This window comes from Triturus cristatus, chromosome 8, assembly GCF_964204655.1.
Source record: "Triturus cristatus chromosome 8, aTriCri1.1, whole genome shotgun sequence".
Taxonomy (NCBI): domain Eukaryota; kingdom Metazoa; phylum Chordata; class Amphibia; order Caudata; family Salamandridae; genus Triturus; species Triturus cristatus.
This window is the reverse complement of record NC_140591.1, coordinates 48572886-48596061: the sequence shown is the minus strand read 5'-3', so window position 1 is coordinate 48596061 and position 23176 is coordinate 48572886. Positions and strand designations below refer to the sequence as shown.

Here is a 23176-nt window from a genome sequence, read left to right as displayed (position 1 = left end):
CTACACCTTTCTTCCTGTTTGCACCCGACATTGCCTGGTGCCCACCTGGTGCCACGCTGGTCACTGGCTAGTGACTGTGAACACTGTCCCCTCTGCTTACAGGTCTTCAGCATCTCCGATCCACCCTTGGATCCACTGCATCTCTCCCGGACCGACCGCCTGCAGCATCTTTGTCTTCAGGCTCCACGGAACAGATAGAAGAAACCAGATGCACTTCGAGGCCTATGCACCCGCTTCCTGTGGGTGAGGTAAAGCTGGCACACCTGTGCCCAAGTGTAGTATTACATCTCTAGTGCCTGTGTTCCAAATCTTGAGTTCCTAGTCCATCCGGAAGATCCTCTTTGCAGTAACTTTGTACTTTTTACGCACCCATTGAAACCTATGGGAGTATGCGTGTGACTATTTGCTCGGCACACGCAACCCGTGGACCTCCTGGTCACTAACTAAAGTTAGCTCCTTGTAGGCCCAGCGATTCTAGAGGCCCTAGGCCTTTTCCCCTTTCTGTTCGTGGTACTTATACCACTATTTTAGTATATGGTTTGAGCGGCCACCAGGGCCCATCCATATAAAGTGCAACTTCTGTGTATTCTACTGTATTCTTGTTTGACGATTTGTGCTCTTGTGCTCATAAAGAGTCTAGGGGTTACTTTGAGAAATAAATACATATATATTTTCAATATATATCTGTGTGGTGTCCTTTCATTGGTATAAAAGGGGGTTACATTTGGTAAAACAGCCTGCTTAACACGTTTCACGAGTTTAGCCTCAAAGACTGCTTAGCCTACGCTACCACTAGGGCAGCTGGTCCGAAAAGGTTGACTTACAACCACACCATAAGGGTTGCTTGGCATGGTACAAGGTGGTCACTTTAACTAGTGAACATCATATACCAGGCCAACTTCTCACATTCAGACTAACCATTATTATCCCTTTGCCTCTATAATAATTTAAACTGCTCTTAAGTATTTAGCAGAGGAACATACTCAGTCCCAAATTGCACCTCCCACATTGTATGTCTAAGGCTGTTATCCTATGCTTCAGGTGCCTGGTGACTCTGCTGCTCATGTCTACACACCTCTAACTCGCTGCTGTGCAAGTACCGGCTCATGTATCAGATTAATAACTTCCCATTACTGAGTTAATGTACATTGTGCTTACACTGCTTATCGACCCTTGTTGCTATATTCCCATATCTTGGCAGGGATATGTTCTGTGCAAGGGATACTGGACACAATTAATGAGATTTGTAAAAACAAATCGCTAAAAATCAGGCAAGCATCGTATTCAAAATGTTCTTCTGGCATCTGTTCATGGCAAGAGAGGTATGACTTGCCCCAGTAGCTTCATTAGGTCATTCAGATTTGCAAAATATAGAGGTTTTATACCTTCCATACAGACCTGCTTTTGGTATCTTTCATCAAATGAGCAGTGCACCATAAAGAGCGATGGTGCAATTTCATTATCTGTGCTAATGTTTCACAATTGATTGTTGTGCAGACTACGCTCCCCACAAAACCCACGCACATGTGGCACTGCTGAACTCCAGATATTCAGGGCCACATTTCCTTGGGTAGCATGCAAGGATTAATGCTTTTCCATTTGTGAAAAACAATAAAATAGTAAGCGTGTTTTTTAAAATCGAAAATAGCTCCACATTTGTCTTAAGTTTTCCTGCTGCACTGAGATATTAATGCAGCTTTTGCTCCAATACATAGCCTGGAATATGCCAAAAACATTTAGTTTGTATGGGCACACATAGAGGGATGTGTTCTTGAAGGTGAACAACCTTTACAATGCAACTATTACATCGCATGACACTACAACGCATGTTTAAAAACTACCTTTACAACGCATTCCATTACATCGCATACTACCTTTAAAACGCATACCATTACAACGCAATCCAACACTTACCCTACTGTTGCACCCCCTGGAGTTAGAATAGTAATTTTTACCCCTATACTATCCAATACTTACCTTAAATGCAATTTAATATTATGCGTTGTAATGGTATGCGTTTTAAAGGTAGTATGCGATGTAATGGAATGCGTTGTAAAGGTAGTTTTTAAAAATGCGTTGTAGTGTCATGCTATGTAATGGAATGCGTTGTAGTGGATGTTGCGTTGTAAAAAATGCGTTGTAAGTGCATGCGTTGTAAAAGTGTGCGTTGTAACGACATACATCCGTTCTTGAACAATCTGTTGCCTGTTTGTTTAAAAAAACAGGGAAAAAGGCAGTGAGAGGGTTAATGTCAACTGACCCTGATGGTGAGTCACTTGTCAGTCTTCTTCAAGGAATTCCTGCCTCCCCTCTGTGTCTTCTATTTAATTTGAGGCTCTTCAGACACTCATGTTTCACTTTTTCCCATTCTCTATTTTTTTTTTAATTGTTTTTTTTATTTATGTTTTTTGCAGGAATGGCAGATATTAGATCTTTTATTTTATCAGATGTCAAAGAAGAGACAGAAGAGTGTTTGATCAATCATCAGGACCCTCAGACACAGCAAAGCATCGATAATGTTATAGGCAAGTAAATGCCGCCTGATAGTATTTTATTGCAATTTGGTGCTTATTGGAACTTTTTTTTGTGTGGTCAAGAGTTTTTGGTTGATAAACTATCTCTGAAGTTCTTTGTCTCTTTATTGCTCCCTTTGTGTTGGATTATTCTTGGCAATCACCTGTGCTGTATATGACTCCAATCCCCCTCCCCTTTATATCACAGCACCTATTTCTGACCATCTTCTTATATTTTAAAAGGTGCAAGTCCTGTGCATTAACCCATTCGCTGCTAGGCCTTTTCCCCTCCTGTTCTAAGCCTTTTTTGGGCTATTTGGGGTAGTGAGCGCTTAGGCCCCTGTAACTTTTTGACCACATTAGGTATCCATGCCAAATTTGCGTCCTTTTCTTCCAACATCTTGGGGATTCTAAAGGTACCCAGGGTTTGTGGATTCTCCTACAGGGTTCCCAGAAATTAGTCAAAATACAGCAAAATTTTGTTTTTTTTGTGAAAAATTGGAAAAACGGACTGCAAATGAAAGCTTCTGGGTTTTTCTCTGCAAATGGTATCAAAAAAGGGTTTGTGGGGCTGAAATCACCATTTCTCCAGCTTTTAGGGAATGACAGAATTTTGTTAGAAAACCAACATTTTGTACACAGTTTTGGCATTTTTCTGGGACATACCCTATTTTTGCTATTTTTTGTGCTTTCAACCTCCTTCCAGTTAACGGTAGAAATGTGAGAAGTTGGCCTGGTATATGATGCTCACTAGTTAAAGTGATCACCTTGTACCATGCCAAGCAACCCTTATGGTGTGGTTGTAAGTCAACCTTTTCGGACTAGCTGCCCTAGTGGTAGCGTAGGCTAAGCAGTCTTTGAGGCTAAACTTGTGATGCGTGTTAAGCCAGCTGTTTTACCAAATGCAACCCCCTTTTATACCAATGAAAGGACACCACACAGATATATATTCAAAATATATATGTATTTATTTCTCAAAGTAACCCCTAGTCTCTTTATGAGCACAGGAGCACAAATCGTCAAACAAGATTATCACAGAATACACAGAAGTTGCACTTTATATGGATAGGCCCTGGTGGCCACTCGAACCATATACTAAAATAGTGGTATAAGTACCACGAACAGAAAAGGGAAAAGGCCTAGGGCCTCTAGAATCGCTGGGCCTACAAGGAGCTAACGTTAGTTAGTGACCAGGAGGTCCACGGGTGGCGTGTGCAGAGCAAATAGTCACACGCGTGCTCCCATAGGTTTCAATGGGTGCGTAAAAAGTACAAAGTTACTGCAAAGGAGATCTTCCGGGTTGACTAGGAACTTAAGATTTGGAACACAGGCACTAGAGATGTATTACTACACATGGGCACCGGAGTACCAGCTTTACCTCACCCACAGGAAGCGGGTGCATAGGCCTCAAAGTGCGTCGGGTTTCTTCTATCTGTTCCGTTGAGCCTGGGACAAAGATGCTGCAGGCGGTCGGTCCGGGAGAGATGCGGTGGATCCAAGGGTGGATCGGAGTTGCAGAAGACCTGAAAGCAGAGGGGACAGTGTTCACAGTCACTAGCCAGTGACCGGCGTGGCACCAGGTAGGTACCAGGCAATGTCGGGTGCAAAAAGGTGATGAGGGGTAGCTTGTCTCCGCAGCCACGTGGTCCCTGAAGGTCGACGACGTCCAGGAGTCGGCTCACGAGCTGTCCCACGCAGGCTCTCGCTGTCGGCGGTGTCGGCGACTTGGTCGAAGCAAACAAGCCTTGGCAAAAGCAATTGCAGGAGGATTCGGAAATCAGCTGTTGGTTCTGACCAGCAAGGTCAGAGGAATTGCTCCTTTGGAGGGGAGCAAGGGCCAGTCTGGAGCAACCAGACCAGCGGTGTTTTTCGTAGAGTTCGTCGCCAAGATGGCCACTAGCCAGCGGGCCAGCAACCGGTTAGGCGCGTCGAGTGGCAAAATGCAGAAGGGCCCCACGCAGATCGTGGAGATGCTGGAGGGCTCACCTTTGGTGCAAATGCTGCTCGAGAGTTGGGCTTCTCAGATCCCAAAGCACAACTTGGAGGGAGCCTCGGTTGTTGCACTTGTCAGCTTGTCGTAGTCGATCCAAGATGGCTGGCTCCACGTGTCTCGGTGCCTCCACGGGTCTCCTCTTTTCAGGGACTGTGGATCGGGCGGTGAGAGGTCTGGAGGTCCAGGTCTTGTCAGTCTCTGGGCTCGGGCTCCGGCGGGAGGCGGCGGCAAAGCAGACGTTGATTCGCTGGATGGTGCTTGCGTTAGCAAGGTGGTCACTCCCTGACCACAGGGGAGATTGGCTTCAGTCCTCTGTGCAGCAGAGCGTCGAAGTTCCCGTCTTCTTCTTAGTGTTAAGTTGATTTCAGGATGTCTGAAGTCTTAGGACACAGCTCCTACCTTTAAGCGGATTCTAGGGGCCGGACTACCTGTTAGGTCCCTCCCTATGGGTGGGACCAGGAAGGGGGGTGGTTACACCCCCAATCCTTTGTCCAGCTCGCCCCAGGCCCGGGACTGGTGTGCCCCAGGACCGGTTTGAACTGGCATATGCACCGAGGCTCCTTGTGAGCCACAGGCATGTCTGGTTTCTTTCAAGCCCTACCTGACCAATACACAAAATCCTGTCTGGGGTGGTGCACGCACCTCCCCTGGCAGGAAACCCTTTGTCCACACCTCCCAAGCTGGAAGGACTCACAGCAGCAGGAGGGCAGACTTGTGTCTGTGGTGGCAGCATCCATTTTGTGGAGCTGAGGCTATGTCTGATTTTACCCGGGTTTCAGGTACTGTACATGTCGTGTCCCTCTAGAAGGGTGGAATGCTAACCCCGTCGCCAGAATTGGCGAGGGGTTAGTATTCCAATTCGTATGACACCTTACTCGACATGTTTTGATAAAGCCAAACCAAAGATAGCATTTAACCGCGAGGTTCATAATGCACTTAAGAGTATATGGTATGACGATATCTGGAAACAGTAGAAGGAAGTGGTTCCGACCACTGCAGACAGGCTCAGCTCATGCCAGAGCACCGTCTCACATGGAACCAAGCACTCTGCCTTCAGGATTGTTAAGGCCTGCCATAGGAGTGACTTATAGGTTACCAGGTGTCCCATTTAAGGTTAGGTATAGGTATACTACACCTAAGTAAGAGGTGATTACACCAACTTACCCCAGCTGAGTGATCAGCCAGTTGTGTCAAATTGTTAGGCCAAGCCTGGGGTGGCATAATACATGCTTCAGCCCTTGGCAGGCCTTGGGTACACCAATGCCCTGGGTACCTAGTGTACACTGGTACAGGGGCTGACAGGGTGATCCAACCAATTGGGTATGTACCTAGGGTACATGGAGTCCATTTTAAAGAGAGAACAGCCAGGCTGAGATCCTGAATAGCAGGATCTCAGGCCAACTAAGTCGAAAAACCAGCTAGACACTAGGCAAAAATTTGGGGGTAACCATAGTCAGATATCCACCTTCCTACACAACCCCCCCCCAAACGAAGGGAGATAAGGCTGACCTTGACCAGGTAAGCCTATATTGCCCAAGTGGCCATATAAGGAGGAACCAGCACTGGCATGGTTACCCCCTGTCTCATGGTCCACTAAGCAATCCCTCACCCTAAGGGTATCAGAGGGTCTCCACCATAGGGAATCTCTACCTTTGGTGTGTCTTGGCAAAGTAAAAGGCTGGTGTTGAGATGGAGTACTGAAGTGAGTGTCCTCAAAGTGAGGCCTCACCTTCCTCCAATCCCCCTCCACCATGGGTGCCTTCCTTTCCTTAACTGAGTTGCACTGTGCTCTCAGGGTCAGCCTCTGGCTACCTAAAGCTGGAGGCTGGGTCCCTTTTGTGGGCTTACTGGAGGGACAGGTCAGGTCTGGGGCCCTAAGGTCCCATGTTTGCCTGTACCCAACAGAATCCCTCTGGGGGAGGTCCCTAACTACCTGTAAAGGAGATCCCTCAGGAATGTTTTTACCCATCACCTGACTAGGGCTACTAGCCAGGCAATCCTCATTCTTTTGATGGGGGGGTTCTTGTGGACAGGGGCCCTCTTGGGGTCCACTGGCCTCCCTGACCTCTGCAGCCCTGGGCTGACTGAGGCAGGGTAGAGAGAGGCAGGCTACCTGCACCAGACTGGATCCCACCTTGGAAGGGGCCACTGACATCAGAGGCTCTGCCAGGCCAGGCCTGGCTACCTCTGGGGCAGTTCCTTCACAAGGGGTGAGGTCAGATCCCTGAGGAGGCTGACCTTTTCCTAATGTCTGGGGAGAGGGAGACTTTTCTTCCTCCCCACTACTCTCAGTTTGTGTGGAGTGATCCATTGTTTTAGGCTTCACTACACCTATGTCAGTCTGAGTATAGGCTGAGACCATTACAGCCTTGCCAACCTTTTCAGGGGGGCACTCAGTTTGTGTTTGAGCTGTGACTGTCACAGCTCTGCCAGTCTCTACAGGGAAGTCTGTCTGCGCCTGGGCTGTGGCTACCACTGCCCTTCCAACCTTTCCAGGGAGGAAATCTATTTGGACAGGGGTTGTGAATGGCACAACCCCACTACCCTTTTGTGAAAGGCCTACCATTTTAGAATGGGTGTCTTGTTCAACTCCAGCCCAAGCTGAGAGTTCTAAGTCATTCCCCAGTAAGCAGTCTACAGGCAAGGTTGGGGACACTGCCACCCTTTTAGGGCCAGTGACACCTCCCCAGCTGAGACATACCTCTGCCATGGGATGACTGTTCTGTTTGCCATCAATGTTGGTCACCTGGTAGGAGAAACCAGGCAAAAGCTGCTCAGAGGAAACTAGCCAATGGGCCACCATTGTGATGCTAGCTCCAGTGTCTCTGTAGGCCTCAGCTTTTGTACCATTGATGTAGGGCTCCTGTCTGTACCTACCCAAAGTGTTGGGACAGGCAGTGAAGTTGGCAAACCCCATGCCACCATCACAGACAAGAGTATCTGCTGCAGGGGAATTGGCTAAGCCAGGGTCCCCCTGTGTTCCCCAAGTAAACCCACCCAAATTTTTGGGGGCACTCCCACCACCTGGGGGATTACTGCTGACAGTAATAGGTGGTGTGACAGGAGTAATTGGAGGAACAGTTTTGTTTGTAGCCCTTGGGCAACTGCTGTCAGTTTTCCAATGCCCAGGAGTTTTACACTCATGGCAGTAAGGCTTTTTACCTGTGGTAGAGGAGGGAGCCTGGGACCCACCACCCTGTGTGGAGTTTTGGGGCCCTGAGGAAGATTTCTCTTTTGCTTTATCCCCACCCTTCTCTTGAGGTTTGGTGGTATCTTTCTTTTGGTCACCACCCTGATTCTTAGACCTGATCCTGGTCCTGACCCATTTATCTGCCCTCTTTCCCAATTCTTGGGGAGAGGTCAAATCTGAGTCTACCAGGTGTTGATGGAGGAGCTGGTTTTGACAGTTACTTAAAATCTGTTCTCTCATCATCTAATTATACAATCCTGTATAATCAGATACCTTACTTCCCAGCAACCAACCCTCCAAAGCCTTAGTGGCACATTCAACATATTCAGACCAGTCCTGAGTCTGTGTCTTCTGGGTGTCTCGGAACATTAACCTGTACTGTTCAGTGGTTAAGCCTAACCCATCAACTAGGACACTCTTCAGGACTCTGTAGTTTCTGACATCCTCCTCCCTAACAGTGAGGAGTCTGTCTCTGCCTCTTCCTTCAAAGGAGAGCCAGAGGATTGCTGCCCACTGGTCTTCAGGAACCTGCTGTACTTTGCAGGCTCTCTCAAGAGCAGTTATCCATTTGTGGATATCATCCCCACTTTTGTAGGGGGGCACAACCTTAGACAGGTTCCTATTATCAAAGACCCTATCTTTGTCCTTAGGGACAATGCTGCCACCAGTGGGTATAGACCCACTCTCTCTAGGTTGCCTAGCCTTCCTCAGTTTTTCTTCCATCAGGGCTACTTCTAGCTCCTGCTTCCTGATCCTCAGCTGGGCTTCCTGCATTCTGGCCTCATGTTCCCTCCTCTGAGGGGTGGTCATCCTTTTCCTGGAGTGACCTTGAGAGCCTCTAGAGCCATGAGAAGCATTGGAGTCACCTGAGCGATTCCTTTGCCTCCCAAGCCCTGTGTTAAGTCCACTGGGGAGATCCAATGGGGTAAACCCATTGTCAGTCCCCAATAGCCTTAGTTTAGCTGGGCCAAGTATAATACTTGGCACTGGGCTAGTTCTCCCTTCATCATCACTACTTTCTGTATCCTCACCACTTTCCTCCCCTGTAGTATGATTCTCATCTAAGGGATGGCTATTGGAACTGGGTACCTCTGTAGTATCTTCAGAAGGGGGGCCTCCTGTTCCTGACCCTAAGGGGGCTAACTGGGAAGCTTTCCTGAGTTCTCTCTGATTCTCATCATTCTGTAAGAGTTCTCTGAGCTCAGCAGAGGTAGGGTTCTTGGGCTGTTTAAGGCCTCTAAGAGTTGCCAAATGCCTGAGCTCATTCTGATTAAGGGTAGCAAAGCTGGATGGTGCCCTCTGGGGGTCACTCTCAACAGAGATGGGTACAGTGGACCCCTCTGCCCCGGCCATTGCTCTTAAGTGTGGGTGGATGTGTTGCAATCTACCTACACTTGGGTTTACCTACTAAACCTATCTAGTAGTTGTAGTCAGGGTGTGCTACTCCCTTTGCTCTACAACAACTAAGTTCAGTAGAACTTAAGTATATCTAATCTTGTTTTATATGTACCTACAGGTACCTATGTGATCTTTCAATTGGTAACCAAGAGATTACAATGGTAAAACACAGCAAGCTCAAATCCAACCGCTGCTCACCAATGTGAGAAGTTGGCCTGGTATATGATGCTCACTAGTTAAAGTGATCACCTTGTACCATGCCAAGCAACCCTTATGGTGTGGTTGTAAGTCAACCTTTTCGGACTAGCTGCCCTAGTGGTAGCGTAGGCTAAGCAGTCTTTGAGGCTAAACTCGTGATGCGTGTTAAGCCAGCTGTTTTACCAAATGCAACCCCCTTTTATACCAATGAAAGGACACCACACAGATATATATTCAAAATATATATGTATTTATTTCTCAAAGTAACCCCTAGTCTCTTTATGAGCACAGGAGCACAAATCGTCAAACAAGATTATCACAGAATACACAGAAGTTGCACTTTATATGGATAGGCCCTGGTGGCCACTCGAACCATATACTAAAATAGTGGTATAAGTACCACGAACAGAAAAGGGAAAAGGCCTAGGGCCTCTAGAATCGCTGGGCCTACAAGGAGCTAACGTTAGTTAGTGACCAGGAGGTCCACGGGTGGCGTGTGCAGAGCAAATAGTCACACGCGTGCTCCCATAGGTTTCAATGGGTGCGTAAAAAGTACAAAGTTACTGCAAAGGAGATCTTCCGGGTTGACTAGGAACTTAAGATTTGGAACACAGGCACTAGAGATGTATTACTACACATGGGCACCGGAGTACCAGCTTTACCTCACCCACAGGAAGCGGGTGCATAGGCCTCAAAGTGCGTCGGGTTTCTTCTATCTTGTCAAGAATTCCTGTCATACAAGGGAAACACGCCCTTATGTAAACAGGAGAGCTGTTACATAACTCAAGGGAAACACGCCCATATGTAAACAGGAGAGCTGTTACATAACTCAAGGGAAACACGCCCTTATGTAAACAGGAGAGCTGTTACATAACTCAAGGGAAACACGCCCTTATGTAAACAGGAGAGCTGTTACATAACTCAAGGAAAACACGCCCTATAAAGGGAGGAACCGGGAGGTACAAGGCTGTCGGATATTGTGTTTACACCGACGTACCTGCTTCGTGAAGAGCAGTGTTCCGGAGTGGTGCTCCAGTAAGGCAAGAACGGAGGTAGGTCGAGTCGTTACTCCCTGGGCCGTGTCTTGCCCCATCGTCACCTGTGAAGGACCCGGAAGCTCTACCGGTCAACCATTGAGCTTCGCTTTTTGACTCGGGTGAGTCCAAGCGCAGTGGCGCTTTTGCTGGTTGGAGTCGTAACTCCCAGCCCGACCAGAGACACAGGGACTGCCAGCTGTAACGCACACCAGGAGGTGTTTGCCGCGTTACAGACTCGGAAGTCCACAGGATCGATCGAGCGGCTGCTCTCGGTTCAGTCTTCTTGCTTGTGATTGGGGTATCGGTGACGCATCACCAGGAGGTGACTCCGCGTCCCGGTGCAGTCTGAGGAAGAGGTTGAGCGGCTGCTCCCTTCAGGTAGAGACCCCGGCTGGGTGTTTCCCTGACTCCTCGATTCTCCCCAACACTCTTCGTGCCCCTCACAGCCTACCGATTGGCATTGTCGGCCATTTCATTTCTGCCCTCTGTTGGCATACGCCGGGATCGGCGTATATGCAGAGGACGGTTAGGACCATCCGTGCTGTGGGCTGGTAACGTACTTAGCCTGGAGGATTCCAGTGACTATAACTTTTGTTTGTTCTTTGTATTTTATTTGCCTTCATTAAAAGAACTAACCCTTCACAAGTGGTTGCGTCCTCATTGTCGTGTCTGTTAAACGATCCTGAGACGTTCAGGGCGTTACAAAATATCCGACCTTAATAACACTAACTGTCTCCCGGTCGATAACAGACATGGCAACACTTGATGATGTGCTGGCTGCTTTAGCGACCGTGCAAATTGAATTGGCTGCCTCCAGGCAAGAAACAGCCGATGTAAAAGCCAGACTGGATGCTATCCAATTGGACCCGCTCACGCCCAGCACCTCCCTCACGAACCAGACCCCTGCGGTAGTAGTGGAAATGCCGGTAGCCATCCCCTTGGCAACACCAGAGAGGTACAGTGGGGATCCTAACACAGTGCAGGTATTCCTCACACAAGTGGCGCTACATTTATTGTGCAAACCAAAGGCGTTCCCCACGAGTCAGGCTCGTGTGGCTTTCCTTATATCCTATTTGGCTGGAAACGCGGCACAATGGGCCGTACCTCTGGTGAGCAGGGACGACCCCCTCTTATGTGATTGGGGTGCTTTTCGCGAGGAATTCCTGAAGGTATTCGACAGAAGGGCTGACTCGTACACGGCGGACCGTGAAATGCTTGAGTTGAGACAGGGATCCAACGACCTGGTGCAGTATCTCAACGCGTTCCGAAGGCTGGTTGCGGAAACCAAGTGGCCTGTTGCTAAACAGACGGCGCTCTTCCATCAAGGGCTGTGCGATGAGCTCAAGGACGCCGTGGCTCATATTGACCCTCAACCCAAGACATGTGAGGGCCTTATCAACCTGGTATTACGGCTGGAACATAGGCTAAGTGAAAGAAAGGGGGATCATGGGAGAAAAGGAAAATCCCTTCCATCCTATGTGACGGTGGGAAGTCCTGAAACTTCCACCGCATCCAAGGGAGAACCCATGGACATCAGCGCAATACGAGCGAGCCTCACAGCCACGGAGAAAGAGTCACGCCGTAAACAAGGATTGTGCCTATATTGTGGCAAAAAAGGCCACTACGTACGTGAATGCCCTGCCAAACCGAAGACGTCACGTTATCGGGCCAACCGGTCGGTAACAGCCGTGGTGGACATACCGGCGGAAAACTAGAGGACTCCAAGACCAGAGAAGGGGCATCTCGGAGTCACTCATCCATCCCTTCACTTTCCAACTCGGTCACTAAGGGACAACGACACCTGTTTATCACGGTGCACGTGGGAGTGCATGACCAGTGGATACCCGTTGTGGCCATGGTGGATTCAGGGGCCACTGGCATGTTTATGGACCACAACGAGGCATGCAGGCTAGGGCTAGTGCTTCTTCCCAAAGCAGTACCCGAAGACGTCTATGCGGTAGACGGAAGGCGATTGGTGACGGGGCCCATCGGACAGCACACGGGGGTCCTTCCGATGAGATATGGGAGGAACCATTTGGAACAAATCGATTTTAACATCATCCGAGCGCCCCAATAAGGCGTCATATTGGGATTGCCGTGGCTACAGAAACACAACCCCTTTGTGGATTGGCCAACACATCGCATCGAAATGACGTCACCGTATTTCTTCCTGCATTGTGGAATAAGAACGGAATCCCTTGACGCAGATGAGAGCGGGAGTCAGACGGTGGCTACAGCGGCAGAAAAAGATGTGGCTCTCCCCCAGGCTTATCACAATTTTGAGGATGTATTTGATGAGGTGAAGGCGGACGTGCTACCACCACATAGACAGTTTGACTGCCAGATCGACCTGGTGCCAGGGGCCAGCGTTCCCAGCGGCAGGCTGTATGCCCTGACGGAGCCTGAAAACATGCATCTCCGGGGGTACCTGGATAAACTCCTCAAGCTAGGATTCATCCGCCCGTCCAAGTCTCCGGCCGCCTCGCCACTCTTCTTCATCCCGAAGGCTAATGGGGAGCTGAGAGCCTGTGTGGACTTTAGGGCATTGAATGCGATAACCATAAAAAATCGGTACCCCTTGCCTCTCATCAGTGTACTTCTGGAACAGGTCAAGAAAGCTCGTATCTACACCAAGTTGGATTTGAAAGGGGCATACCATCTGGTGCGCATGAGGGACGGAGACGAGTGGAAGACCGCCTTTAAGACCAGGTTCGGCCTTTTTGAGTACCTCGTCATGCCGTTCGGTCTGTGCAACGCCCCGGCAGCCTTTCAGTACTTTTTGAATGAGGTATTCAGAGAGGAGTTGGATATCTACGTGGTCGTATATATCGACGACATCCTCATCTATTCGTCCAGTGTGGAGGAGCACGTACACCACGTCAAAGCTGTGCTCCAAAAGCTGAGGGAAAACATGCTGTTTTGTAAACTCAGCAAGTGTGACTTCCACGTCACATCCGTGGAATTCCTCGGAGTGATGCTGAGTCCAGAGGGACAGGAGATGGCAGAACGAAAGATCAAGGCGGTGAAAGAATGGCCGGTGCCCCAAAGCGTGAAGGACGTCCAAAGTTTCATTGGCTTCGCCAACTTTTACAGGCGGTTTATAGATGGATTTTCAGGAGTGGTGGCCCCAATCACACAGCTACTGAGGAAGTCCAAGGAGTTTGTCTGGTCCCCTGAAGCGAACAAAGCCTTTGAGGCCCTGAAAAGCGCCTTTGGTAAGGCGCCGGTGTTGGCTCACCCCGATCCAGATCTCCCCTACGTGGTGGAAGCGGACGCGTCGGATGTGGCGCTGGGGGCTATCTTGTCCCAACGCAACCACGACACAGGGGTGCTTCATCCCGTTGCGTACATGTCCCGCAAACTCAACGACGCCGAACGCAACTTCCATATTGCGGAGAAGGAGCTTCTCGCAATCAAGGACGCCTTCACCGAATGGAGGCATTGGTTGATGGGGGCAAGACATGTGGTATCGGTGTACACGGACCATCGGAACCTACAGTTCATGACGGCCACTAGACACCTTTCTCCCAGGCAGCTGCGGTGGATGATCTTCTTTGCGGGGTTCAACTTCCGCATCACATATCGGCCGGGGACGGAAAACCGGAAGGCGGACGCCCTGTCCCGTCAATCTGCAGTTAAGGAACCATTGCCTGCAACCGAGCGTTCCATCATTTCCCCGAGGATGGTATTGGGGGTTATCCAACCGGATACTTTCCTGAGGGGAATAAAGAGAGGGATCAGGTCATTCGCATGGCGGAGGTGGCTCCTCAGTCACAGAGAATGGCAGCTGAAGGACGGGATACCCCTGAAGGGCAGGTGCCTATTGATACCCACGCCTAGGCTAAGGAAACAAGCATTCATCTGGTGCCATGACTCTCCATGCGCAGGTCATTTGGGCTTTGAAAAAACGGTGGCTAGCATGGGACGGCATTTCTGGTGGCCAACCATGAGAGTGGATGTCAGGAGGTGGGGACAGGAGTGTCCTACGTGTGCTACCATGAAGGCCGACCATGGCCGAACTCAAGGGCTCTTACATCCACTTCCGACCCCGGATAGACCATGGGATAGCATATCACTGGACTTCGTGGTGGGCCTACCGGTAGACCAGGGGATGACGGCAATACTGGTGGTGGTGGATTACTTGACGAAAATGGGGCACTTCATCCCCTGCAAGAGAGTCCCTACGGCCGGGGAATTGGCGTCACTACTCCTAAAGAATGTGGTACGACTGCATGGATTACCTGGGGTGATCGTGTCGGACCGTGGGTCGCAGTTTACTGCGCAATTCTGGAAGACTTGGTGCACTGCGCTGCATGTTAAGACCGCCCTGTCCACCAGCTACCACCCTCAAACGGACGGCCAAACCGAGCGCCTGAACCAAACGCTCAAACAGTATCTGCGATGTTTTGTGGACCAGGGCAGGGAAGAATGGGTCGACTTGCTATGGGTTGCAGAGATAGCCTATAACAACGCCACTCACAGCTCCACACAGTCATCTCCGTTCTATAGCAACTATGGCCAACATCCCAGGTTCTTGCCATTTCTACATCCGTTCAGAGAGGACAGGATTCCCGCCACAGCGGACAGGGTGGCACACATAAAAGACACGTTGATGCGCTCAAGGGCTGTCCTAATAGAGGCCAAGAGAAGATACAAGGCTGCGGCAGATAGGAAGAGAAGGCCCGGGCCACTGTACCGCACTGGAGACTACGTCTGGATATCCACAAGAAACATGAGGTTTCGAAAGAACAGTGTGTTCCATCCCAAGTACATGGGCCCCTATCGAATTACCAAGTGTATGGGTCCCGTGAACGTGAAGGTGTGCTTGCCCCAGTCATTGCGGATACACCCTGTCTTTCATGTATCATTGCTCAAACCAGCACCCTCCAAGCCGTCTGGGACACCTAGGCCGGTATGCGTGGAGTCGGAGGTGGAGTATGAAGTGTCGGGCATACGGGCGTCCAAATGGCGCAGGGGGAAGCTGTGGTACCTGGTTGCGTGGAAAGGCTATGGCCCGGAGGAGCATTCATGGGAACCGGCTGAAGGGGTTCATGCTCCGCGCTTGGTCTCCTTGTTCCATCGGCGTTTTCCTGCCAGCGCTGGACCCGTGGGGAGCCGCTGAGAGGGAGGATGTACTGTCAAGAATTCCTGTCATACAAGGGAAACACGCCCTTATGTAAACAGGAGAGCTGTTACATAACTCAAGGGAAACACGCCCATATGTAAACAGGAGAGCTGTTACATAACTCAAGGGAAACACGCCCTTATGTAAACAGGAGAGCTGTTACATAACTCAAGGGAAACACGCCCTTATGTAAACAGGAGAGCTGTTACATAACTCAAGGAAAACACGCCCTATAAAGGGAGGAACCGGGAGGTACAAGGCTGTCGGATATTGTGTTTACACCGACGTACCTGCTTCGTGAAGAGCAGTGTTCCGGAGTGGTGCTCCAGTAAGGCAAGAACGGAGGTAGGTCGAGTCGTTACTCCCTGGGCCGTGTCTTGCCCCATCGTCACCTGTGAAGGACCTGGAAGCTCTACCGGTCAACCATTGAGCTTCGCTTTTTGACTCGGCTGAGTCCAAGCGCAGTGGCGCTTTTGCTGGTTGGAGTCGTAACTCCCAGCCCGACCAGAGACACAGGGACTGCCAGCTGTAACGCACACCAGGAGGTGTTTGCCGCGTTACAGACTCGGAAGTCCACAGGATCGATCGAGCGGCTGCTCTCGGTTCAGTCTTCTTGCTTGTGATTGGGGTATCGGTGACGCATCACCAGGAGGTGACTCCGCGTCCCGGTGCAGTCTGAGGAAGAGGTTGAGCGGCTGCTCCCTTCAGGTAGAGACCCCGGCTGGGTGTTTCCCTGACTCCTCGATTCTCCCCAACACTCTTCGTGCCCCTCACAGCCTACCGATTGGCATTGTCGGCCATTTCATTTCTGCCCTCTGTTGGCATACGCCGGGATCGGCGTATATGCAGAGGACGGTTAGGACCATCCGTGCTGTGGGCTGGTAACGTACTTAGCCTGGAGGATTCCAGTGACTATAACTTTTGTTTGTTCTTTGTATTTTATTTGCCTTCATTAAAAGAACTAACCCTTCACAAGTGGTTGCGTCCTCATTGTCGTGTCTGTTAAACGATCCTGAGACGTTCAGGGCGTTACATATCTGTTCCGTTGAGCCTGGGACAAAGATGCTGCAGGCGGTCGGTCCGGGAGAGATGCGGTGGATCCAAGGGTGGATCGGAGTTGCAGAAGACCTGAAAGCAGAGGGGACAGTGTTCACAGTCACTAGCCAGTGACCGGCGTGGCACCAGGTAGGTACCAGGCAATGTCGGGTGCAAACAGGTGATGAGGGGTAGCTTGTCTCCGCAGCCACGTGGTCCCTGAAGGTCGACGACGTCCAGGAGTCGGCTCACGAGCTGTCCCACGCAGGCTCTCGCTGTCGGCGGTGTCGGCGACTTGGTCGAAGCAAACAAGCCTTGGCAAAAGCAATTGCAGGAGGATTCGGAAATCAGCTGTTGGTTCTGACCAGCAAGGTCAGAGGAATTGCTCCTTTGGAGGGGAGCAAGGGCCAGTCTGGAGCAACCAGACCAGCGGTGTTTTTCGTAGAGTTCGTCGCCAAGATGGCCACTAGCCAGCGGGCCAGCAACCGGTTAGGCGCGTCGAGTGGCAAAATGCAGAAGGGCCCCACGCAGATCGTGGAGATGCTGGAGGGCTCACCTTTGGTGCAAATGCTGCTCGAGAGTTGGGCTTCTCAGATCCCAAAGCACAACTTGGAGGGAGCCTCGGTTGTTGCACTTGTCAGCTTGTCTTAGTCGATCCAAGATGGCTGGCTCCACGTGTCTCGGTGCCTCCACGGGTCTCCTCTTTTCAGGGACTGTGGATCGGGCGGTGAGAGGTCTGGAGGTCCAGGTCTTGTCAGTCTCTGGGCTCGGGCTCCGGCGGGAGGCGGCGGCAAAGCAGACGTTGATTCGCTGGATGGTGCTTGCGTTAGCAAGGTGGTCACTCCCTGACCACAGGGGAGATTGGCTTCAGTCCTCTGTGCAGCAGAGCGTCGAAGTTCCCGTCTTCTTCTTAGTGTTAAGTTGATTTCAGGATGTCTGAAGTCTTAGGACACAGCTCCTACCTTTAAGCGGATTCTAGGGGCCGGACTACCTGCTAGGTCCCTCCCTATGGGTGGGACCAGGAAGGGGGGTGGTTACACCCCCAATCCTTTGTCCAGCTCGCCCCAGGCCCGGGACTGGTGTGCCCCAGGACCGGTTTGAACTGGCATATGCACCGAGGCTCCTTGTGAGCCACAGGCATGTCTGGTTTCTTTCAAGCCCTACCTGACCAATACACAAAATCCTGTCTGGGGTGGTGCACGCACCTCCCCTGGCAGGAAACCCTTTGTCCACACCTCCCAAGCTGGAAGGACTCCCAGCAGCAGGAGGGCAGACTTGTGTCTGTGGTGGCAGCATCCATTTTGTGGAGCTGAGGCTATGTCTGATTTTACCCGGGTTTCAGGTACTGTACATGTCGTGTCCCTCTAGAAGGGTGGAATGCTAACCCCGTCGCCAGAATTGGCGAGGGGTTAGTATTCCAATTCGTATGACACCTTACTCGACATGTTTTGATAAAGCCAAACCAAAGATAGCATTTAACCCAATTGGTCGCACACTGCTACACCTACCAGTCGTGTTCCCCCAATGAAAATGGTCCCTGAAGGTCAGCGTCGGCGGATACACCTATGCTCGAGTGTGAATGCAAGTATGCGTGGCGTGTGCCATCCCTGGACACGTGTTTCGAGGTAGTTGCCTCTCGTCAGCAGGGAGTAGGAAAATGAGTGTGGGGTTGCTGTGTAAGCTGCTAAAATCGTTATCAGGTCTAGTACCTCTCGTAGCGCGCAGGTGCGTAACCAGAGTCCGTCGACTCCACCGGGTTTAACTTTATATTCAGGCTCTCTTGAGCCGGTGGAGTCGACGGACTCTGGTTACGCACCTGCGCGCTACGAGAGGTACTAGACCTGATAACGATTTTAGCAGCTTACACAGCAACCCCACACATTTTCCTACTCCCTGCTGACGAGAGGCAACTACCTCGAAACACGTGTCCAGGGATGGCACACGCCACGCATACTTGCATTCACACTCGAGCATAGGTGTATCCGCCGACGCTGACCTTCAGGGACCATTTTCATTGGGGGAACACGACTGGTAGGTGTAGCAGTGTGCGACCAATCGGGTTTAACTTTATATTCAGGCTCTCTTGAGCCGGTGGAGTCGACGGACTCTGGTTACGCACCTGCGCGCTACGAGAGGTACTAGACCTGATAACGATTTTAGCAGCTTACACAGCAACCCCACACATTTTCCTACTCCCTGCTGACGAGAGGCAACTACCTCGAAACACGTGTCCAGGGATGGCACACGCCACGCATACTTGCATTCACACTCGAGCATAGGTGTATCCGCCGACGCTGACCTTCAGGGACCATTTTCATTGGGGGAACACGACTGGTAGGTGTAGCAGTGTGCGACCAATCGGGTTTAACTTTATATTCAGGCTCTCTTGAGCCGGTGGAGTCGACGGACTCTGGTTACGCACCTGCGCGCTACGAGAGGTACTAGACCTGATAACGATTTTAGCAGCTTACACAGCAACCCCACACATTTTCCTACTCCCTGCTGACGAGAGGCAACTACCTCGAAACACGTGTCCAGGGATGGCACACGCCACGCATACTTGCATTCACACTCGAGCATAGGTGTATCCGCCGACGCTGACCTTCAGGGACCATTTTCATTGGGGGAACACGACTGGTAGGTGTAGCAGTGTGCGACCAATCGGGTTTAACTTTATATTCAGGCTCTCTTGAGCCGGTGGAGTCGACGGACTCTGGTTACGCACCTGCGCGCTACGAGAGGTACTAGACCTGATAACGATTTTAGCAGCTTACACAGCAACCCCACACATTTTCCTACTCCCTGCTGACGAGAGGCAACTACCTCGAAACACGTGTCCAGGGATGGCACACGCCACGCATACTTGCATTCACACTCGAGCATAGGTGTATCCGCCGACGCTGACCTTCAGGGACCATTTTCATTGGGGGAGCACGACTGGTAGGTGTAGCAGTGTGCGACCAATCGGGTTTAACTTTATATTCAGGCTCTCTTGAGCCGGTGGAGTCGACGGACTCTGGTTACGCACCTGCGCGCTACGAGAGGTACTAGACCTGATAACGATTTTAGCAGCTTACACAGCAACCCCACACATTTTCCTACTCCCTGCTGACGAGAGGCAACTACCTCGAAACACGTGTCCAGGGATGGCACACGCCACGCATACTTGCATTCACACTCGAGCATAGGTGTATCCGCCGACGCTGACCTTCAGGGACCATTTTCATTGGGGGAACACGACTGGTAGGTGTAGCAGTGTGCGACCAATCGGGTTTAACTTTATATTCAGGCTCTCTTGAGCCGGTGGAGTCGACGGACTCTGGTTACGCACCTGCGCGCTACGAGAGGTACTAGACCTGATAACGATTTTAGCAGCTTACACAGCAACCCCACACATTTTCCTACTCCCTGCTGACGAGAGGCAACTACCTCGAAACACGTGTCCAGGGATGGCACACGCCACGCATACTTGCATTCACACTCGAGCATAGGTGTATCCGCCGACGCTGACCTTCAGGGACCATTTTCATTGGGGGAACACGACTGGTAGGTGTAGCAGTGTGCGACCAATCGGGTTTAACTTTATATTCAGGCTCTCTTGAGCCGGTGGAGTCGACGGACTCTGGTTACGCACCTGCGCGCTACGAGAGGTACTAGACCTGATAACGATTTTAGCAGCTTACACAACAACCCCACACATTTTCCTACTCCCTGCTGACGAGAGGCAACTACCTCGAAACACGTGTCCAGGGATGGCACACGCCACGCATTCTTGCATTCACACTCGAGCATAGGTGTATCCGCCGACGCTGACCTTCAGGGACCATTTTCATTGGGGGAACACGACTGGTAGGTGTAGCAGTGTGCGACCAATCGGGTTTAACTTTATATTCAGGCTCTCTTGAGCCGGTGGAGTCGACGGACTCTGGTTACGCACCTGCGCGCTACGAGAGGTACTAGACCTGATAACGATTTTAGCAGCTTACACAGCAACCCCACACATTTTCCTACTCCCTGCTGACGAGAGGCAACTACCTCGAAACACGTGTCCAGGGATGGCACACGCCACGCATACTTGCATTCACACTCGAGCATAGGTGTATCCGCCGACGCTGACCTTCAGGGACCATTTTCATTGGGGGAACACGACTGGTAGGTGTAGCAGTGTGCGACCAATCGGGTTTAACTTTATCAAAGATAGCATTTAACCGCGAGGTTCATAATGCACTTATGAGTATATGGTATGACGATATCTGGAAACAGTAGAAGGAAGTGGTTCCGACCACTGCAGACAGGCTCAGCTCATGCCAGAGCACCGTCTCACATGGAACCAAGCACTCTGCCTTCAGGATTGTTAAGTCCTGCCATAGGAGTGACTTATAGGTTACCAGGTGTCCCATTTAAGGTTAGGTATAGGTATACTACACCTAAGTAAGAGGTGATTACACCAACTTACCCCAGCTGAGTGATCAGCCAGTTGTGTCAAATTGTTAGGCCAAGCCTGGGGTGGCATAATACATGCTTCAGCCCTTGGCAGGCCTTGGGTCACCAATGCCCTGTGTACCTAGTGTACACTGGTACAGGGGCTGACAGGGTGATCCAACCAATTGGGTATGTACCTAGGGTACATGGAGTCCATTTTAAAGAGAGAACAGCCAGGCTGAGATCCTGAATAGCAGGATCTCAGGCCAACTAAGTCGAAAAACCAGCTAGACACTAGGCAAAAATTTTGGGGTAACCATAGTCAGATATCCACCTTCCTACAAATGGGTACAAAAACAATAATGGATCCTGGAAAGCTATACATTTTTGAAAAGTAGACAAAATTCTGAATTCAGTAAGGGGTCATTTGTGTAGATCCATCAAGGTTTCTTTATAGAAACTTACAGGTAAATATAGGAAAAATTAAAAAATTTGTTGAAAAAAGCAGCATTTTGAGTCAACGTTTTCACCTGTAACTTCTTCGAATTATGACATCTCTTTGAAAGCAATCTACCGTTACATCCGGTGGACCTTCCTGGTTGTGGGGACATATAGGACTTGTAGGTTCACCAAGAGCCCAACGAACCCAGAGTAGAAAACTGAGCAGCATTTTGTAATGTTTTTTTTTTTTGTTCCGGGTATATAGCAATTATTGTGGGAAAATGTATACATGGAAAAATCGGTATGAAAGACACCTATGTATTTCTGAAATGGGAAAAAATTACAGAGTTTAGAAACAGTGCATATTTGTACATTTTCGAAATTGGGAATACTCATATTTGCATGACAATTATTGGTCATTTTTCAAAATGACTTTTTTTTTTTTACACAATGTCTTTCATTTGGAAGGGAGAAATGCATCAAAAATCAATAGGTAATAACAGTTGCTTTACAAATCTGAACTACCCTAAGTCTCCCGATAAAAATGGTACCTCACTTGTGTGGGTAGGCATAGTGCCCACGACAGGAAGTGGCTCAAAACCTAGGGTGAACGCACCACATTTTCACACTGAAAATTTACACTTTATTTGCGAAGAGTCTAGCTGTAGTTTTTGAACCCTAGCCCTGCCGGCACCTAGGGAAACCTAGCAAACCTATACATTTTTGAAAACTAGACACCCAGGGGAATCCAGGATGGGGTGACTTGACTGCCTCCCACCATGGTCTGTTACCCAGAATCCCTTGCAAACGTAAAAAATGGACAAAAAAACACATTTTCCCCACATTTCTGTGATGGAAAGTTCTGGAATCTGCGTGGATCCACAAATTTCCACCCACCCCGCGTTCCCCAAAGTCCTACGAGAAAAATGGTACCTCACTTGTGCGGGTTGGCCTAGTGCCCGCGACAGGAAACGGCGCAAAACGCAACGTGGTTTTGCAGTGAAAAATGACCCTTTTTTTGGCAAAGTGACTAGCTGTAGATTTTGAACCCTAGCCCTGCCGGCACCTAGGGAAACCTAGCAAACCTATACATTTTTGAAAACTAGACACCCAGGGGAATCCAGGATAGGGTGACTTGACTGCCTCCCACCATGGTCTGTTACCCAGAATCCCTTGCAAACGGAAAAAATTGATAAAAAAAACACATTTTCCCCACATTTCTGTGATGGAAAGTTCTGGAATCTGCGTGGATCCACAAATTTCCACCAACCCCGCGTTCCCCAAAGTCCTACGAGAAAAATGGTACCTCACTTGTGCGGGTCGGCCTAGTTCCCGCGACAGGAAACGGCGCAAAACGCAACGTGGTTTTGCAGTGAAAAATGACCCTTTTTTTGGCAAAGTGACTAGCTGTAGATTTTGAACCCTAGCCCTGCCGGCACCTAGGGAAACCTAGCAAACCTATACATTTTTGAAAACTAGACACCCAGGGGAATCCAGGATGGGGTGACTTGACTGCCTCCCACCATGGTCTGTTACCCAGAATCCCTTGCAAACGTAAAAAATTGACAAAAAAAACACATTTTCCCCACATTTCTGTGATGGAAAGTTCTGGAATCTGCGTGGATCCACAAATTTCCACCCACCCCGCGTTCCCCAAAGTCCTACGAGAAAAATGGTACCTCACTTGTGCGGGTCGGCCTAGTGCCCGCGACAGGAAACGGCGCAAAACGCAACGTGGTTTTGCAGTGAAAAATGACCCTTTTTGTGGCAAAGTGACTAGCTGTAGATTTTGAACCCTAGCCCTGCCGGCACCTAGGGAAACCT

The 23176-nt window shown here is 50.1% G+C and overlaps 1 protein-coding gene across 1 annotated transcript in view; it reads left to right on the top strand.

The window, feature by feature from the left end:
• Positions 1-23176, top strand: part of LOC146800026 (uncharacterized) — a 139092-nt gene that overhangs the window by 46596 nt on the left and 69320 nt on the right. Inside the window, exon 2 of the mRNA XM_085623699.1 lies at positions 2415-2525. Coding sequence (XP_085479825.1) covers positions 2415-2525 — 111 coding nt within the window. The remainder of the gene's footprint in view (positions 1-2414; positions 2526-23176) is intronic.